Source organism: Panthera tigris, chromosome D1 (assembly GCF_018350195.1).
Source record: "Panthera tigris isolate Pti1 chromosome D1, P.tigris_Pti1_mat1.1, whole genome shotgun sequence".
Lineage (NCBI taxonomy): Eukaryota > Metazoa > Chordata > Mammalia > Carnivora > Felidae > Panthera > Panthera tigris.
In genome coordinates, this window is record NC_056669.1 from 81,927,060 (window position 1) to 81,943,883 (window position 16,824).

The window sequence follows — 16,824 nt, forward strand, 5'->3', positions numbered from 1 at the left end:
TATAAATTTATACACTCAATTAATGGTTCCTAATTTTTATATCAAGGAAGATGTCAAACAACTTGAATGACCTTGAAATGCTTCGGACCTGGTTGATTCAGTTGACTCATAACATCCGGCAGAAAAGGATTATTTGAAGTATGGTAGGGCAGCGGAAAAAGGATAGGCATTAATTTTAACAATCAAGGAAATAACTGCGCTTTTACCTCAGAGACTTAAATATTTAGATAGTAGTACACATAAATTGTGACACTGCCCCTTTTGGGGAGGGTAGAGAGTACTCCATTTAAATCACGTAGGCAACAACTATAGGGAAAAGTCATTAAGTATAAAGTCACTAAAAGAAACAGTATTTATTGAGCACCTATACTAATGAGGTGCTGTGCAGAGAACACATAACACAGCCAGCCAGACGTTGCTATTCTTAAAAAGTCTTGCTAGTTGGGGCACCTGGGTGGCTCAGTTGGTTAAGTGTCCAACATTAGCTCAGGTCATGATCTTGTGGTTCATGGGTTCAAGCCCTGCATCAGGCTCTGTGCTGAGAGCTTGGAGCCTGGAGCCTGCTTTGGATTCTGTGTCTCCATCTCTCTCTGCCCCTCCCCTGCTCCCACTCTGTCTCTCTCTCAAAAATAAACACTAAAAAAAAAAAAAAAAGGCTTGCTGGCAAGGTTGGCCCTTGGTTGACATCTTAATACTTGAATTTTGAGAGTGTTCTCATTTTCAGAACTAATAAGAGTGGCTCACTGTACTTAAACTATTTGTATAAGCAATATGGTTTATGCTGAACAACTACTTTCCTCCTGGAAAGTCTGGAATTTTGGTACAGGCTAGGAAGAAGGTGCCTTTGTAACCAACTCCCAGTAAAAACCCAAGTGCACTAATTGTATAATGAGATCCCAAAGTTTAGACAACATTCAAAATGTATTCACAACTTTTTGCTGGAGGACTTAAGCACATCCCGTGTGGGTCCAAGTGGAAGAAGACACTTGAAAACTTGCATATGGTTTCCTTTGGACTTTGCCCCATTTGCCTTTTCCTCTTGCTGATTTTGTTTTGCATGCTCTTGCTATAATAAATCGTAACTATGAGTACAACTATATGATGGGTTCTGTGAGCCATCGTAGTAAATCATCAAACAAGGAGGTGGTCTTAGGGACCCATGACATACATATGTACTTATATTTGTTTGAATGTATTTATGAATTCATTCATTTATATTTTTTGATTTAATATTTATTTATATTGCAAATGATCACCACAATAAATCTAGTTAATTTTCATTACCACATGTAAGTTTTTTTTCTTGCAATGAGAACTTTTTTAAGATCTACTCTTGAGCAACTTTTGGATGTACAATACAGTTTTACTAACTATGGTCGCCATGTTGTACATTTTGTTTCATGATTTATTTATGATGGTAAATTTGTATCTTTTGACTCACTTCACCTATTTTGCTTAGTCCCCAACCCTGGCCTCTGGCAACCACCAATCTGTTCTCTGTATTGATGAATTTTTTTTTTTTTTTTTTTTAAGATTCCACATAGGAGTGAGATCATTTGTTATTTCTCTTTCACTGATTTATTTCATTTAGTATAATGCCTTCAAGGTACATCCATGCTGTCACCAATGGCAAGATTTCATTATTTTCTTATGATTGAATAATATTCCATTGTGTGTGTATAGATATATTATACACATAAACATATACCACTTTTTCTTTAACCTTTCATCCACTGATAGTCACTTAGGTTGTTTACATATCTTAGCTATTATAAATAATGCTGCAATGAACATGGGGTGCATATATCTTTCTGTGTTAGTGTTTCATTTTCTTTGTATAAATACTGAGAAATGGAATTTGTTGATCATATGGTAGTTCTATTGTTTTTTTTAAAGAAAGACTAAGAGAGAGCAGAGAGTGTGTAAGCATGAGCAGGACTGTGCAGAGAGACAGAGATTGTTAAGCAGACTTCATGCCCATGGGACTCAATCTCATGACTGTGAGATCATGACCTAAGCCCATATTCAAGAGTTGGACACTTAACCAACTGAGCCATCCAGGTGCCCCAGTAGTTCCATTTTTAACTTTTGAAGAACCTCCATACTGTTTTCTATTGTGGCTACACCAATTCCCATCAATAATACACAAGGATTCCTTATTGTGTTCATACTTGGAAACACTTGTTATTTCTTGTCTTTCTGGTAAGAGCCATTCTAATAGGTATAAGGTGATATCTCATTATGGTTTTGATTTGCATTATCCTGGTTAGTGATACTGAGCACCTTCTTATGTACCTGTTCACTATCTATATGTCTTCTTTGGAAAAATGTCTATTTAGATCTTCTGCCCATTTTTAAATCAGATTGTCTCTCTCTCTCTGTTATTGAATTGTATGAGTTCTGCATGTATTTTGGGCATTAACCTTTTATCAGATATATGATTTGCAAATATTTTTTCTCATTCAGAAGGTTGCCTTTTCACTTTGTTGTTGGTTTCCTTTTGTATGTAGAAGTTTTAAAGTCTGATGTAATTTCACTTATTTTTGCTTTTGTTTCTTCTGCTTTTTGGTGTCAAATCCAAAATATCATCTCTTACCACCTATGTGGTGGTAAGGAGCTTACTACCTACATTTTCTTCTAGGAGTTTTATGTTTTCAGGTCTTATGTTCAAGTCTTTAAACCATTTTGAGTTAATTTTTATGTATAGCGTGAGACAGTGGTCCAGTTTTATTCTTTTGCATATCACCCTACTGTATACTCTTGGCTCCTCCTCTGTCATAAATTAATTGACCTTATATCTGTGGGTTTATTTTCTGGGCTCTCTACTCAGTTCTATTAATCTACATTTTTTCTTTTTTTTTTTTTTTTTAAATACACAGAGCAGTTTCTTTTTTTTTTAAATTTAAATTCTAGTTAGTCAACATACAATATACTACATGCTTGTTTTGAAACCAATACCATAATGTTTTGATTGCTACAGCTTTGTAATATAGTTTGAAGGAAATAAATCAGACAGGAAGTGTGATACTTTGTTCTTTCTTGAGATTGCTTTGGCTATTTGGTATCTTCTGTAACACTATACAAATTTTAGAATTTTTGTTCTATTTCTGTCAAAAATGCCATTGGAATTTTGATTGAGATTGTATTCAATCCATAGATTGCTTTGGATGGTATGGACATTTGAACAACATTAATTCTTCCAATCCATGAGCATAGAATATCTTAAATTTATTTCTGTCTTCTTCAATTTCTTTCATCAGTATCTTAACAGTTTTCAGTGTACAGGTCTTTCACCTCCTTGGCTAAATTTATTCCTAGGTATTTTATTCTTTTTATGCAATTGTCAATTGGATTGTTTCCTTAATTTCTCTGATAGTTTATTAGTATGTAGAAACCCAACAGATTTCTGTATATTGGTTTTGTATCACGCAACTTTACTAAATTCATTTATTAGTTCTAGCAGTTTTTGGTGGTCTTTAGAGTCTTCTATATATAGTATCATGTCATCTGCAAATAGTGACAATTTCGATTCTTGCTTTCCAATCTGGACTCCTGTTCTTTCTTTTTAATGTCTAATTGCTCTGGCTAGGACTTTTTTTGTTTTTTTTTTTTAGATTGTACATAGAATCTATAATAATATATATAATATATAATTAATAATCCAAGTTTTATGTTTTGATGACACATTTTATGTCTTTTCATCTTATATATCCATTAATTATTACAGTTAGAGTTTTTCTTTTAACTCTCATACCAGCTTTTTAAGTAATTAATTCCCTACCTTTACTATATATTTCCTTTTACCAGTGAGATTTATACCTTCATGTTTTCTTATTATTAATTAGCATTCTTTCTTTTCAGCCTAAAGAAGTCTCTTTAATGTTTTTCATAACACCAGTTTTATGGTAATGGATTCCTTTAGCTTTTGCTTCTCTGGAAAATTCTTTATCTTTCCCCTTTAGTTCTGAATGATAATTTGTTGGTGGTTAGGGTTTTCTTGGTTGGAAATTTTTTTCTTTCAGCACTTTGAATGTATATTAAATCAGTTTTTTTGCCTCCACTACACAAGGTCAGAATAAGACAGTTCACCTCCTTTTTAATGTCATTTAAATCCTTTAAAAATCTTTTAAGGAAAGTATTATGGTCTATTAACATAAAAGAAAACTAAGGCTTAGTGAGGTTAAATAATTTATGCAAGTTTATTCTGCTAATATAAAATAGAATTCAAGACTAACTCTAAAACTCATACTCTTTCTACTATGCTGTGTTACCTCTGCTTGTAATGTTTTGGCTCACCAATTTACTAAATTGGAGAGTTAGTCAGAATCTTTTTGCCCATTTTGAAACTAAAATTTACCTTAAAATGTATATATGTCTTATATAATAAATACAGTATGGGTAAAATAAATTAATGGGTTTCTTTGATAACTTTAACTCTTGCAGGTGGTTTGACTGCTAGTGAAAGAATTTTCATTGTCTGTTCTAGACAGAGATACAAAAAGTATGAGGACATTAGGTTGAACTTTTATCCACAGAAGAATATCTCCCTAAAGTTCTTCCTTTCCTTTTTCTTCTTTTTTTTTTTTAATTTTTTAAAAAATGTTTATTTCTGAGACACAGAGAGACAGAGCATGAGTGGGGGAGGGGCAGAGAAAGAGAGAGAGGGAGACACAGAATCTGAAGCAGGCTCCAGGCTCTGAGCTGGGGCTTGAACTCACAAACTGTGAGATCATGACCTGAGCCAAAGTCGGTCGCTCAACTGACTGAGCCACCCAGGCGCCCCTCTTTTTTCTTCTTTTTAAAGTAACTATCCTAATATGATTTCCCTTACATGAGACGTATGGAAAATTAATTGCTAGATATGCAAGAATACTAGAACTGCAGAATTGTAGACTGGTGGAAAGCCCTTAGAAAAATAAATTTCTTTTCTACAGAGCATGAAAGTGACACCTAAAGAAGCGACTGACATATAACAAAAATAAAGACTTATACTTTTTAAATATTATGTTTCAAAAGATGTTACTACTAAGCTAGTAGAGCATGAAAGAGCTACTATAGCATCACATAAAAACTGGTACAACTGAAGTTAAAAAATATACATTTTTAGTAATTTCATTTTAATGACAGAAAAATCATTCTGGAATTATGAATACTTAAAAACTGCCTCCTTAAAAATTGATTTGGTATTAATAGTAATTGCTTCTAATAATTAAGTTTTATAGAAAAATGCCTTCAAAACTTTATTATAAAGCAATAACAATATTAGTTGGAGAAGAACTACCTATTTTATACTTTATCAATGTTTTCTGACTCTGCATACTTTCTGATGCTGGCAGACACTAAAAAATAATGTATCCTATACCTAATAAAACTCAATTTTCTGGAAAACAACTTCTGTTTCAGGTTCCTTAGGGCCACAATGTTAAAATTTGTAGAATAGGTAAATCCATGCACTTACGCCTCAGTTTGCCTGTGTTGCTGTTCTTGAAGACAAGCTAGATCCATCATATGTTTAATTTGTGCTTTCAAGTCTTTGTTCTGAAGGTGCAAATGGTGACAATGAAGATCTTTACTGAGCTCCTGGGGAAAACAATGCAAACTACACTTCAGATTCCTTTAAGAATGTTGAAATTAAATAAATTTTAATAAAACTTATTTTATATTGGTGTTAATAATTTTAATTTTTTATATATAAAATGATAATGTTTAGAAACAATTTGACAAATAAACATATTGGTATAGGAGTTCTATAACTTACAAGCAAGATAAGTTTCAAGTTTCTCAGAAACTAAGTGTTAGGAACTCAGAACAAATTTTATTCTGGTGGCAGTTTCTTGGTCTATCCAATTTGTTGATAATGCTGTGAAAATACATGAATATGACCAGTTTTTACTTAAATGTCACTTCTTCAGGGAAGCTTTCTCTGAGCATTATATTTAAAGATGGACACTCTACTACCAATAGTCTCTGCCAGAGCACTGATCAGTAATTATTTCATTTACCTATTTGTTTGTTTATAGTTTCACTATCTATACTAGAATGTTAGGTTCAGAACCAGGAGGGGGGTGTGTCAAACTATTTTAGTGTTACAGACCTAGTGTCCAGTGTCTGAAGTTGCATGTAATAAAAATTTCTTGCCTTCACTCACTCAACCTGGTGTAAGCTTCATCCTAGAGCAAAAGTATGAAAAGTCTTTTGTAGCTGCCCATTTTCCTAAACTTCATGTGCTTAGGTACAAGTGTTCTCCAACCTATCACCTAACGTCATTCTTCTTTCCTTAAGCCTACTATACCCTCAGTAGGAAAATGTCAGCTAAGTGGTCATATGAAAGAGTGAATGGGATAGTCCAATAGCATTCTCAGAATCCTTAACTGGGAAAATTTTACTCAATACGATGAAAGGAAATGAAATCTTTTGGACATTTGAGGGGCTAAGACAGCAATCCGATAAGTAGGGAAGCTAAGCTTGGAAACTTGCTCCTGGAGACAATTCCCACAATCCATTTTAACTTTTCAATATTCCTTCCTAACCTGCATTTGACCAGATTATCTAAAAGCTTAAAACTGTTTTTTTTTTTTCTTTTTTTCAAAACTTCCTATGCCAGTGGTAGGCACTATGACTGGAAATAATGTCATTTAATATATCTGAGACAGAGTAAACTTGGGGGTTGTTTCTTTACATGATTTATATTTCAAGAAATATAGCATGCATTTTAGAGAAAATCCTTCCTAGGGAATCAGGATAATATAGTTAGAGCACTGGCCTATGAGTCAAGTTGTCTCAGAGATGGTTTCAGCCAGGACAAAAGTGCTACCTTAAGCCAAAAATATAGTGTTTATGGAGATCACTTTACTTGACTACAATTTAAGAGCTTGACTAGATGATCTCTATAGTCTTTTCCAGTTAGAAAATTCAATGATCCTAATGGTCTGAACATATTTGCCAAATATTCCATCCTTTCTCTTAAAAAAAAAAACCCTTCTTTAAATATTTCCTCCAATAATTTTATTCTTTTATCTTCTTGAATTACTTATCTCTTAAAAAGACAAGCCTTGAATGTATAATTATATTAGTCAACAATGGGCCTTGGCTAGCTTGTTGTCTTTGGAAAGCCAAGTTTACAATGGGAGTCTTTTCTCAAAATTAGCTATTTTAAAGCAAGTAAACAAATAAATAGATAAACAAGTGCAAAAATTTTAACTCTAACCTAAAGCCATTTTGACAATGATCATTTTGAAAACAAGACCATATTAGAGATACATGGTATCTAACGAATAAGTAAAACTTATAAATAAGTGAAACAAAACCAAAAACTACTCTAAACATTCAACACCTGCTGCCTTTCCAAGAGAAGAGGCTCTTGTGCTGTGAATGAGAAACACTTATATGCCCAGGACTCTCAGCTGTTTTCTCAGAAAACCTGTCACTCAGCACCTGGCTTGGGTGCTCTGGTAGGTGCTCTGACGGAGGCTGCTGCATTCTATGATGAGCCCTTACAGCTTTAGATGCCTTAGACCTACGTGGAATTTTAGAAGCTACCTTTTCTAAACCTAAATAATCTCTAGTACAGTTTATTGATTAATCACTGTCTCTTTTTGCTTACTCCTCTTGTTATATAAATGTCTATTCTGTCATCTTAATATGAATACAGCATTAAAAAAAGTGTCCCTTAGTTTGCTTCTAAAGTAGATACTCTTAATGCTGATAAATAGAAAAATGACTTAAAAAAAAAGTGAAATTATATGAATGTGACCTCCCTAATCTCTGGGAGAAGATCTGTATAGCTTTTTGATCAGATTCTCAAAGGCATCTATTACCCAAAAAGGTCAGAATCACTGTTCTGGAGGAAGAATAGAAAGTGCATTTTGTAATGCAGCTGACACTTTTCTTTGGCTACTGACATGTATGTTATAGATGCTGAGAATACTATTATTTGTCAACCATCTACTATGTGTTAGGTGGTGCTAGGCCTCTGCATATAGCATCTCATTTAAATATTTAAATATATTTTGAAGACAGGAAATTAAGACAACAAAATTAAACAACTTATCCAAAATCATACAACAGTGTTAGAGGGGATATTCAACACAACTACTAAATAACAGAATGACTAACCACTCCAACTCTGAAGTCTAACCTTTCCCCAATATTTACATTCTTTCTCTGTAGGGAATATTCCAAAGTGCTTTATCAATTAAATTATATTATAAAATATTATTAAATTATGCTTTGTATTACACTTAATACCTAATCTACTGAATTAATCCAGTGGCATGCTTTCGGTAAGATACTTTGAAGACTTCTAGAATAACTGAAGTGTAGATCAAGTTGTTGGCTGACCCTCCACAAATCTCCACACTGAACAATTACTCAGTTTCTACTTGTCTTTGGTTTTCTTTTTAGGAAACAGGGTATCTGCTGTTTGTTGCTCACTGCTCCTTTCACTACCTTGACTGTCATCACTGACTGCTCCCTCTAATCTTCTCCCTCTCCAGTCTGAGCTGTAATGCTAAAAGATGGCCCCTGATAGCTATTGCTAGACAACCAGAGAATTCATTTCCCTAATCATGGTGTACTGGGTAATACCTTTTAAAATTACCTTTGAATATTAACCATTACAACTTGGATTCGTTTGTTACTGAATATACTGAGCTTTATTTTATCTGTATTGATAATCAGTCTAGTGCTTTTTTAAAAATTTCAAAGTTCTAGGACTAGATACCAATTTGCCAATACATAGTAGTGAATTTCAGAAAAGCACCACCAAAGTAAAGGCTGTAGATACTCGTCCTTTAAAAAAAAAAAAAAAGAGTGTAAAGAAGTTGTTCTTTTAAAGTATTAGGTACTTGGATCAAAATTAGTTACTTTGTAGTAGGCATCTACTTGTCGCTTATTATATATTCATTTCCCTCTTCTTTCTTATTAAGAAAACTCTAATTTTGTTCAGGGTGATAATGTGTCCAGCAAGAACAGTCACCTTTCCATATTCCCTTATATCTAGGGACAGTCATGTGACAATTCTAGCCAATAAGATGTCTGTTAAGAGTTTCTGGAAAAGCTTCTGCTCTCCCCCGTTTCTTTCTCTCTTCTTCTTCTTGGCCTAAGTGTGAACTTGAGGCTAAAGATGAAATGATGACATGGCAACTATGAAATGAAAAGTAGAATGATGACATTTTGGAGGTGCTATATTGGGAACGAACTGCATATTCCCAAGACTTATTGTGAAAGGAACAAAATACAGCCCTAACTGGTAAAGGCAGTAAAGTCACATTTCTGTAACCATGCGGATGAAAAGAATTCTTATCTGATTCAGCCATTAACCATTACCCATCACTACTTTTTATAATCCTTTGCCATTCTAGGTGGAATATCTTCACTTTCGTACACACACATACAGCTTTCAAATCAGCTTTCATTAGCCATAATACAAGTAAGGGTGACTACATTTAAAACTATTTTTCCACAAAACATCAAGCATTAAAACAAATTACCTATATGATGAATCCTCAAATAGTTTGATTACTTCATTCTAACTTAAGAGCTACCTCATAAAAGGAAGCGATTGCTTAAGAGTAACGTCACTTAAAAGTAACCTTACTCTTCTCAAAGTACAGAAAAGGCAAATTTAACGGGTAATTAGCAAGGCAGATGGTATATTCAAATATAAATGGTAAAAAGAATCAAATCTCAGAGAGATGGAGCAATAGTTGTCTTATGAAAGATATTTACTCCATGACAAAGACAATGGGTTTAAAGAACTCAGTTTTTACAAAGTGAATCTGAACACATAAACACATCTTACCTTTGGAATATGGCCATTTTGACCTAAGAGCTCCATTTCGGATTTTACACGATGGAGCCAATTAGTATTCTCATCAAATTGCTTCAATTCCTCTTCCCTTTTCTTCTCTAGGTAGCAGCGACGAGTTTTCAACATTGCAAGTCTATGATCTCGTCGGCAAGTGGCCTGAAAAATAATGTATTTAATAGCCAGACTAATTTTTATGATATTTGATGTATGTGATATTAGCAAAGTAGTAAATTTTCTTGTAAGTTTGCCATTGTAATCTATTAAGTTAGACTATACTTTTATATTTAAATCTATTTCCCCTTTGAAATCTCCACAATACTACTGCTTGCAGGAAAATAGGAAATTGAGTTGTGACTCATTTTTATAAAATTACATGTTGAGAGTTTATGGCTTTAAGAATTTCACTGGCCAAATTGAAGACTATAACTTTGTGTGTGTGTGTGTGTGCTAAAATACATTCCATTAAGTGTTGCATATGAAAAGTTCGTACAAGGTCTGATAATTCCCACAATTTTACTCAAAATCAAAGTAGACACAAGTCCCACCTTGCCTTTCCTACAACATGAAAGATGTGAAGAAATAACTCTGCTCTGATTTTGCCCACAACGCTTTTAGATAGGCTGGTGCAAGTAATAGAAAATAAAGCTTATATCAGAGTGCTTATAAATATCTGATCTTACCTGATGATTGGTTCAGGACTCATAATGGATATTCTGAATAGTTTTGATGTTTTATGTAGGCACAAATCTGGCCTTTTGGCTCTCTTTAAAAGCTAACTTCTTCTTTCTTGCTATCTTTCATAAAAGATGTATTGAAACTTTTGGGGAAAGCCAGGCATTAGAGACATTTGCAAAAATGTGAAACAGTGTCATTCTTTTCACTATCTCTTTTGGTTTGTTTTAGAAAATATAACTCACTAGTTTTCATTAAAGTGTTAGTTATGTTGTCATGCAATGAGCTAATGGTTTTAAAATTAACTGATACTAAATAGATTTTTATAAGTCTCAATTTGAATTTTTAATATAGGAATACTGGTAGATGGAATTCATATGAACAAAAGCTCTTTTAGGTCCTAAATAATTGTTTTTTTAAATAGGAAGGGGTCCTGAGACCTGAAAAGTTTAGAGCCACTACCTTAACAGAAGGTAGGATATGTAGCTTCTTGACTTTCTTCTGCTGTATTCAGCAGGTAGGAAAACTTAGGCAAGTTAATCTCAGTGGTTCTTTATCACCTCATCTGAAAATGAACATAAAAGTATTGTACCTGCCTGGAGGAAGGCAGTTAAATCAGATTATCTTTACTTGGCTTTAACATTTATAAATGTTGTAGGAACTCTTAGAAACCAGGGCAGGAAATGCTCTGAGGCTCTCATGGCAGCCAATAATTTAATACCAAAAAGTTCCTAACTCAAAACCCCAAAAAGTATGCTTTTGAGTTTTTACTTCTAATGTCCATCAAATGTATCCTCTATGATGGTTCCCTATGGGGACATTTTCCATCAAGGTACTCATAATAACCTACTGTTCTGAAATAAATAGCAAATAACTATCTGAGAATAAATTCTAAATATGCATGTTAAACCCTGACATTAAAGTAAATGCTTCCTGTTAAGGTTTAAAAAGAACTTTATACACTTTATTAACAAACCCCCAGAATACCACAAAACTTTTTGAGTGAGAACAAACATATAATTCTAAAATTTAGGTGTTACTACTGCTCTGTGCAAAAGGACTGCTAATGTGGTAAATAAACTCATTATTTTGCTAAAAATAATTTGCAGATTATCTTTATATGGTCATAAAATTACCCAAGAGCTTCACTTTAATTCTAATCTCAGAGTCTATACTCTGGAACCATTTCTGCCTGAATCAATGTTATGAGATTCTTTTAGCACTTCTGATAATAAACCACTTTTGGAGAGGGTCCAACACAGATATAAAATTTCTTGCCTTAGCAAGCAGTTTAGTAAAACTATAGTTTGACACTTTAGTGTGTAAAAATCAAAACAAAAACAACTCAATCTCTATAGATGTCTTCCTATGTTTTTCAATAATTTAACCCAAACCGATACACTTAGGAGGTTTTATCTCCATTGTTTACCTAGTCTCATGAAAATACCTATAAGAACTGGAACATGCAGATTGAAATGACCAAAAGTAAGAAATCATAAAAGGTAAGTGGGTTGAAAAAAAGGCAATTAAGCAGAAGAATACAGATGAAAACAGAAAAAAAAAAAAAATTAAAAAAACCCAGCCAAACCCATTCCCCTACTCCATCTTACTAAGTACTCACATTTTTGGTGTCAATCATATCTAACAGTGATTTTTTAAATAGACATTTTTTGATAAGATAAGGCACAATAAATGCATACTCATAAGTAAAAATACTAATGTTGAGAGTGTAACAGCTACTGATAAGCTGGCATCAGTGATATACTAATGAATCCTTTAAGATTAGTTTCTTAGCATATCACATTTTACAATTTCATAGGCTGGAAAAAAAACTGAAATACTAGTGTTTTAAAGCACTGTTTAAAATTTGATGGCTTTCAACATTAAAACATGTGAAATTTTTATATAGAGTTGATACTTCTGGGACAGGAGAAACACATTTGGGGTAGAGGTCTAAGAGGACTGAAAAGTTATTTATAAGAGGTTTTTTTTTTTTTTTTTAGTATTTTAATGTTTATTTATTTTTGAAAGAGAGAGTCAGAGCACAAGCAGGGGAGGGGCAGAGAGAGAGGTGACACAGACTCTGAAGCAGGCTCCAGGTTCTGAGATGTCAGCACAGAGCCCGTTGCAGGCTTGAACCCACGAACCACAAGATCATGACCTGAGCCGAAACTGGACTCTTAACCAACTCAGCCACCCAGGAGCCCCTATAAGAGACAGCTTTTGAATAAGTAATTTGCAAATCATCTCATGTATTATCTATGTAACTAATTTCATAAAATAAAAATAAATTAAGCTTATCATCAGTGAACACCAGAACTGGGGGGGAATAATTATCAAAATGTTTATTTTTCTGCTCTTTGGTGATTTGGAGTGGCATACACCTAGGAATACATTATTTTTTATCCTGTTTAGAACTCATTCTTCTTGAATGTACATCTTATTAGTCCTAGAAAATTCTAAGCCTGAAATGGCATATTATCCTTTCCCCTTTTTGCACTAATATACCTCCTTCATAACAATTATTAGAAGAATGCATGCCTTTTCAGTCTGTCCTTCATGCAACATTTTATTTACATTTGCTATTTTTTATCCTCTATTTGACATAGTCTCCTCAGATCTCCCAGTTCAGTAATTCATCTTTAGCTGTATCTAACACATAGAAAAGGACAGAGGTAACAGGTTCTGGAATCAACTTGCTTGAGTTCAGACCATATAGGTCTGATACTAATGAGAGGTGTGACTTTGCCCAAAATGACTTCTCTGTCCTCTGGTTTCCTCATCTTAATTATGAGGATAATAACATATCCCATAGGGTTTTCTGAGAATTGAGTTAATGCATGCAAAGTATTTAAAACATTGTGCCTATAAAATGAACTTATAAACTTCAGTGAATAAATCTTTAATTTCTGGACATTTCATTTGTTTTCTTTTTGTATAATGTATGTTCTTTTGACCTTTAATTCCTTTATCATTAATTCCTACTTTGATGACTTTAGTCATTTTTATAGTTTTTTTTTTTTTTTTTTTAACGTTTTATTTATTTTTGAGACAGGGAGAGACAGAGCATGAACAGAGGAGGGTCAGAGAGAGGGAGACACAGAATCTGAAACAGGCTCCAGACTCTGAGCTGTCAGCACAGAGCCCGTCGCGGGGCTCGAACTCACGGACTGAGAGATCATGACCTGAGCTGAAGTCGGCCGCCCAACCGACTGAGCCACCCAGGCGCCCCAGTCATTTTTATAGATTAAAAAACTTTTTTTTTAATGTTTATTTTTGAGAGAGCGACACAGAACATGAGTGGGGTAAGAACAGAAAGAGGGAGACACAGAATCTGAAGCAGGCTCCAGGCTCTGAGCTGTCAACACAGAGCCCGATGCGGGGCTTGAACCCACAAACCATGAGATCATGACCGGAGCCAAAATCAGACCCTTAACCGACTGAGCCATCCAGGTACCCCAGTAGTTTTTTTAGTTTTTAAATCAGATTGCTCTAGTGTCTGAATTTTTGGGGATCCTGTCATTATTTGCTAAGTCTGCTGACTTATTTATGGTGGATTGTTTTACCATGTGTTTTGTAATTTGGACAGTGAGTTCTCATTAGTAATTTGAGTTGAGGGTCTGTTTCAATAGGCTATTTCTGTACGGCTTCTGCATGGTTACCCATAGATTATTGCTGCTCTGATACCATTTTCTATGTTAATTTTTCATTTTAAGGCTTTACTAAATAAAACATATGGATTGTAAAAATTCAAACCTCAACTCTTTGAAAAGTATATTTATAATGATAATCTTTACATGAGACTTTTTCTTACTCTAGGCGTGGTTGTCTTGCTGATTAAGAAGATGTTTCTTCAAGGTGTACCACCAATATGAACGGTGAAGGCTTCTGAGGTTCCCAGCTTTACGTGGGGTCTGCCATTTCTATCTCCCTGGTCTCCCTTCAGTCCCTTATCTAAATAGCAGTGTACATCAAAGCTAGGGTATCGGGAGTGGGCTGTGTATATGGAGGTTGTAGGGCAGTGTACAATTGCATAAAATAATAAAACCAAGTAAAAGATGGTCTGCCTTTTCAAGTACCACGCAATGGAAATTCTAACAGTGTTAGTGATAAAATATTCTTTCCTGGAAAAAAAAGATCTGAGTTTGGTCTAAGTTGTACATTATCACCTACATCTGGGATATACTGCTCCCACTGCCTCACCTTTGATACCCAACATTTCCTGAGTGCGGTAGGTTTATGTTAAGCATTCCAACAACCCTCACAGAAGCAACAGTTCCAACTGAGATTTTGTTCTTTTGGTTTCCGTTTTCTCTCTGACACCTAGGAATTTAATTTTCTGTCTTGCATATGTAACTATGCATTTGAAACAATCTTTGATACATTTCCCCCAGCATTTCCAGGTATTTGTAGTGAATGGGCGATTAGATAACATTATCTATCACATTTCTAGAATTAGAAGTCCCCATGTCTTTACAGTGCCTAAAATTTAATTATAAATAAATACCTTTTCTACCTTGTCTTCAGAACACATCATTTCAATTTGCTTATGGCACTGTTGTTGATAGAATGATTTAAGTTCATTTTCTTTTAGTAACATTTCCAACTTCAGATATTCTTGTCTAATTTCGTCTCGATTCTGGAACAAGCAGTTCAGAATTTCTTGAAATCTACCAAAATTAAAAATTAAAACACATTATAGAATCTCACTAATTTTGTGACAGATGTTACAATGGTTACCTAAAGAAATAAATGAGCAAAAGAATATATATCACTCACAGAATTAGACTAAACGACAAACAGCAAATAGGTTAGAGTGTTTCCTATGAAATTACAAAATGTTTGGAAAAGAATATTAAATTATTTTTACTGTATTCTTCCTCTTTCAAGGAAGATCATGTTATTAAAAGATATGGGTATTATAAGGCCTCTATATATAAGTCATAGGTATGTAAGTCATATACTCTATGTAATCCAGCTGCTTATTAGCAAAAATATTTTGTTTGTAGGAAAAGGATGATAATTTGGACCTGTACTATCCCAATTAACAAGGCCCCAGAAGCAACACATTATTGTGTGTTGTTTTGATGTTGGCTCACTGCAAAGAAAGAAGCAGTGGGTGGCATGATCATATGGTGCCTCCATGGCCCCCTAGGGAAAGTGAGATAGCCAGTTTTTAGTTTCAGAATTTGTTACAGCAAAAACACACCATAAGGTTAGGTACCCCCTACAGCCTGGCTAAGAGTCAGCTGACACTGCCAGGACCCAAAACAACCAAGTTTGCAATGTGGCAAACCTAGAAAAGCCACTCCAGTGTCTTTCCTCCAAAGGCAATGGAGATTTAGAGAATCAAAGTTGGGGAATTTGATTCACAGCATCTCCAAACACATAAAAGGCCTCAAGCTGAGAAACTACTATAAAAGGCCTAAAAGGAACCTGCAAATCTGCATCCTCCAGGGTCACCAGAACATTGGTCTCAGCAATATTCTAGTTTTGTAAGTATATATTTATGTTTTAAAATCTCAGATCAGGTAGGTCTGAGCTACAGTAACAGTATAAATAGTCACATACAGGTAAAACTCTCAAAGAAAAATTAACTGTGAAGCCTTTAAAATACAACTGTAACAAAGTATATGCATTTAAAAATAAATGTTCCTCAGCTAGAATTTTAAATGTATTTGTGAGGACCTGTGGTAAAAACATTGCCAATTTACGTCAGTAGTTCTTAATGAAACTCTATTGGGAATGGCTATAAACCACAATACATCGACTTTATTGCAGTTTTGTCAAACTGATAAATATTTCATAGGAAGTATGTACGGACATTGCAATTCCATTGTATTATATTACAACACGCTAATGCCAGTAAATGAATTGATAAGTTATCTTTAGGTTATACTCAAAGATAATTTCTCAGGTTTTTTAATAACATTTTATTCAAGGACATAGTTAAATATTGGTCAATTTTGTAATTTTGTGGTTCAGACTTATTTTAGTTGGTGGGGGTCTATTGTTTAGGATGGAAGAAAAGGTAATAGTATCAAAGGTTTCTAGAGATCTCCTTTAAAAAAAAATTTACCATTTTAAAACAGTAAGAACCCTAAGGGATTGACTCATAACTATTTTCTAGTCATTTAAAACATTCAAGTAACTAGTAACAAAAATATTTGCCAATAATTTTAGGTGATACATGATGAATATTAAATTCTACACAATTTTCGTGATACACTCATAGTGAAGTTTTATAATTATTCTGTATATAAAGAACTGTACTTTCTCTTTATGACTTCTCCTAGAATAGCTTTGATAGGCAGTAAATACTGTACATTCTTCCTTTCATC

At 33.9% G+C, this 16,824-nt stretch overlaps 1 protein-coding gene and 1 non-coding gene across 3 annotated transcripts in view; both read right to left on the bottom strand.

Moving 5' to 3' along the window:
• Positions 1–16,824, bottom strand: part of KIF18A (kinesin family member 18A) — an 80,040-nt gene that overhangs the window by 38,556 nt on the left and 24,660 nt on the right. For both annotated transcript variants that reach the window (XM_007098465.3, XM_042959292.1), the window contains exons 11-13: positions 14,991–15,153; positions 9,803–9,967; positions 5,459–5,580 (exon numbers count right to left, since the gene is read on the bottom strand). In XM_007098465.3, coding sequence (XP_007098527.2) covers positions 5,459–5,580; positions 9,803–9,967; positions 14,991–15,153 — 450 coding nt within the window. The remainder of the gene's footprint in view (positions 1–5,458; positions 5,581–9,802; positions 9,968–14,990; positions 15,154–16,824) is intronic.
• On the bottom strand, positions 4,029–4,094 carry LOC122231601. Its single transcript, XR_006208858.1, has one exon. It is a non-coding gene; the product is annotated as a small nucleolar RNA SNORD57 (small nucleolar RNA).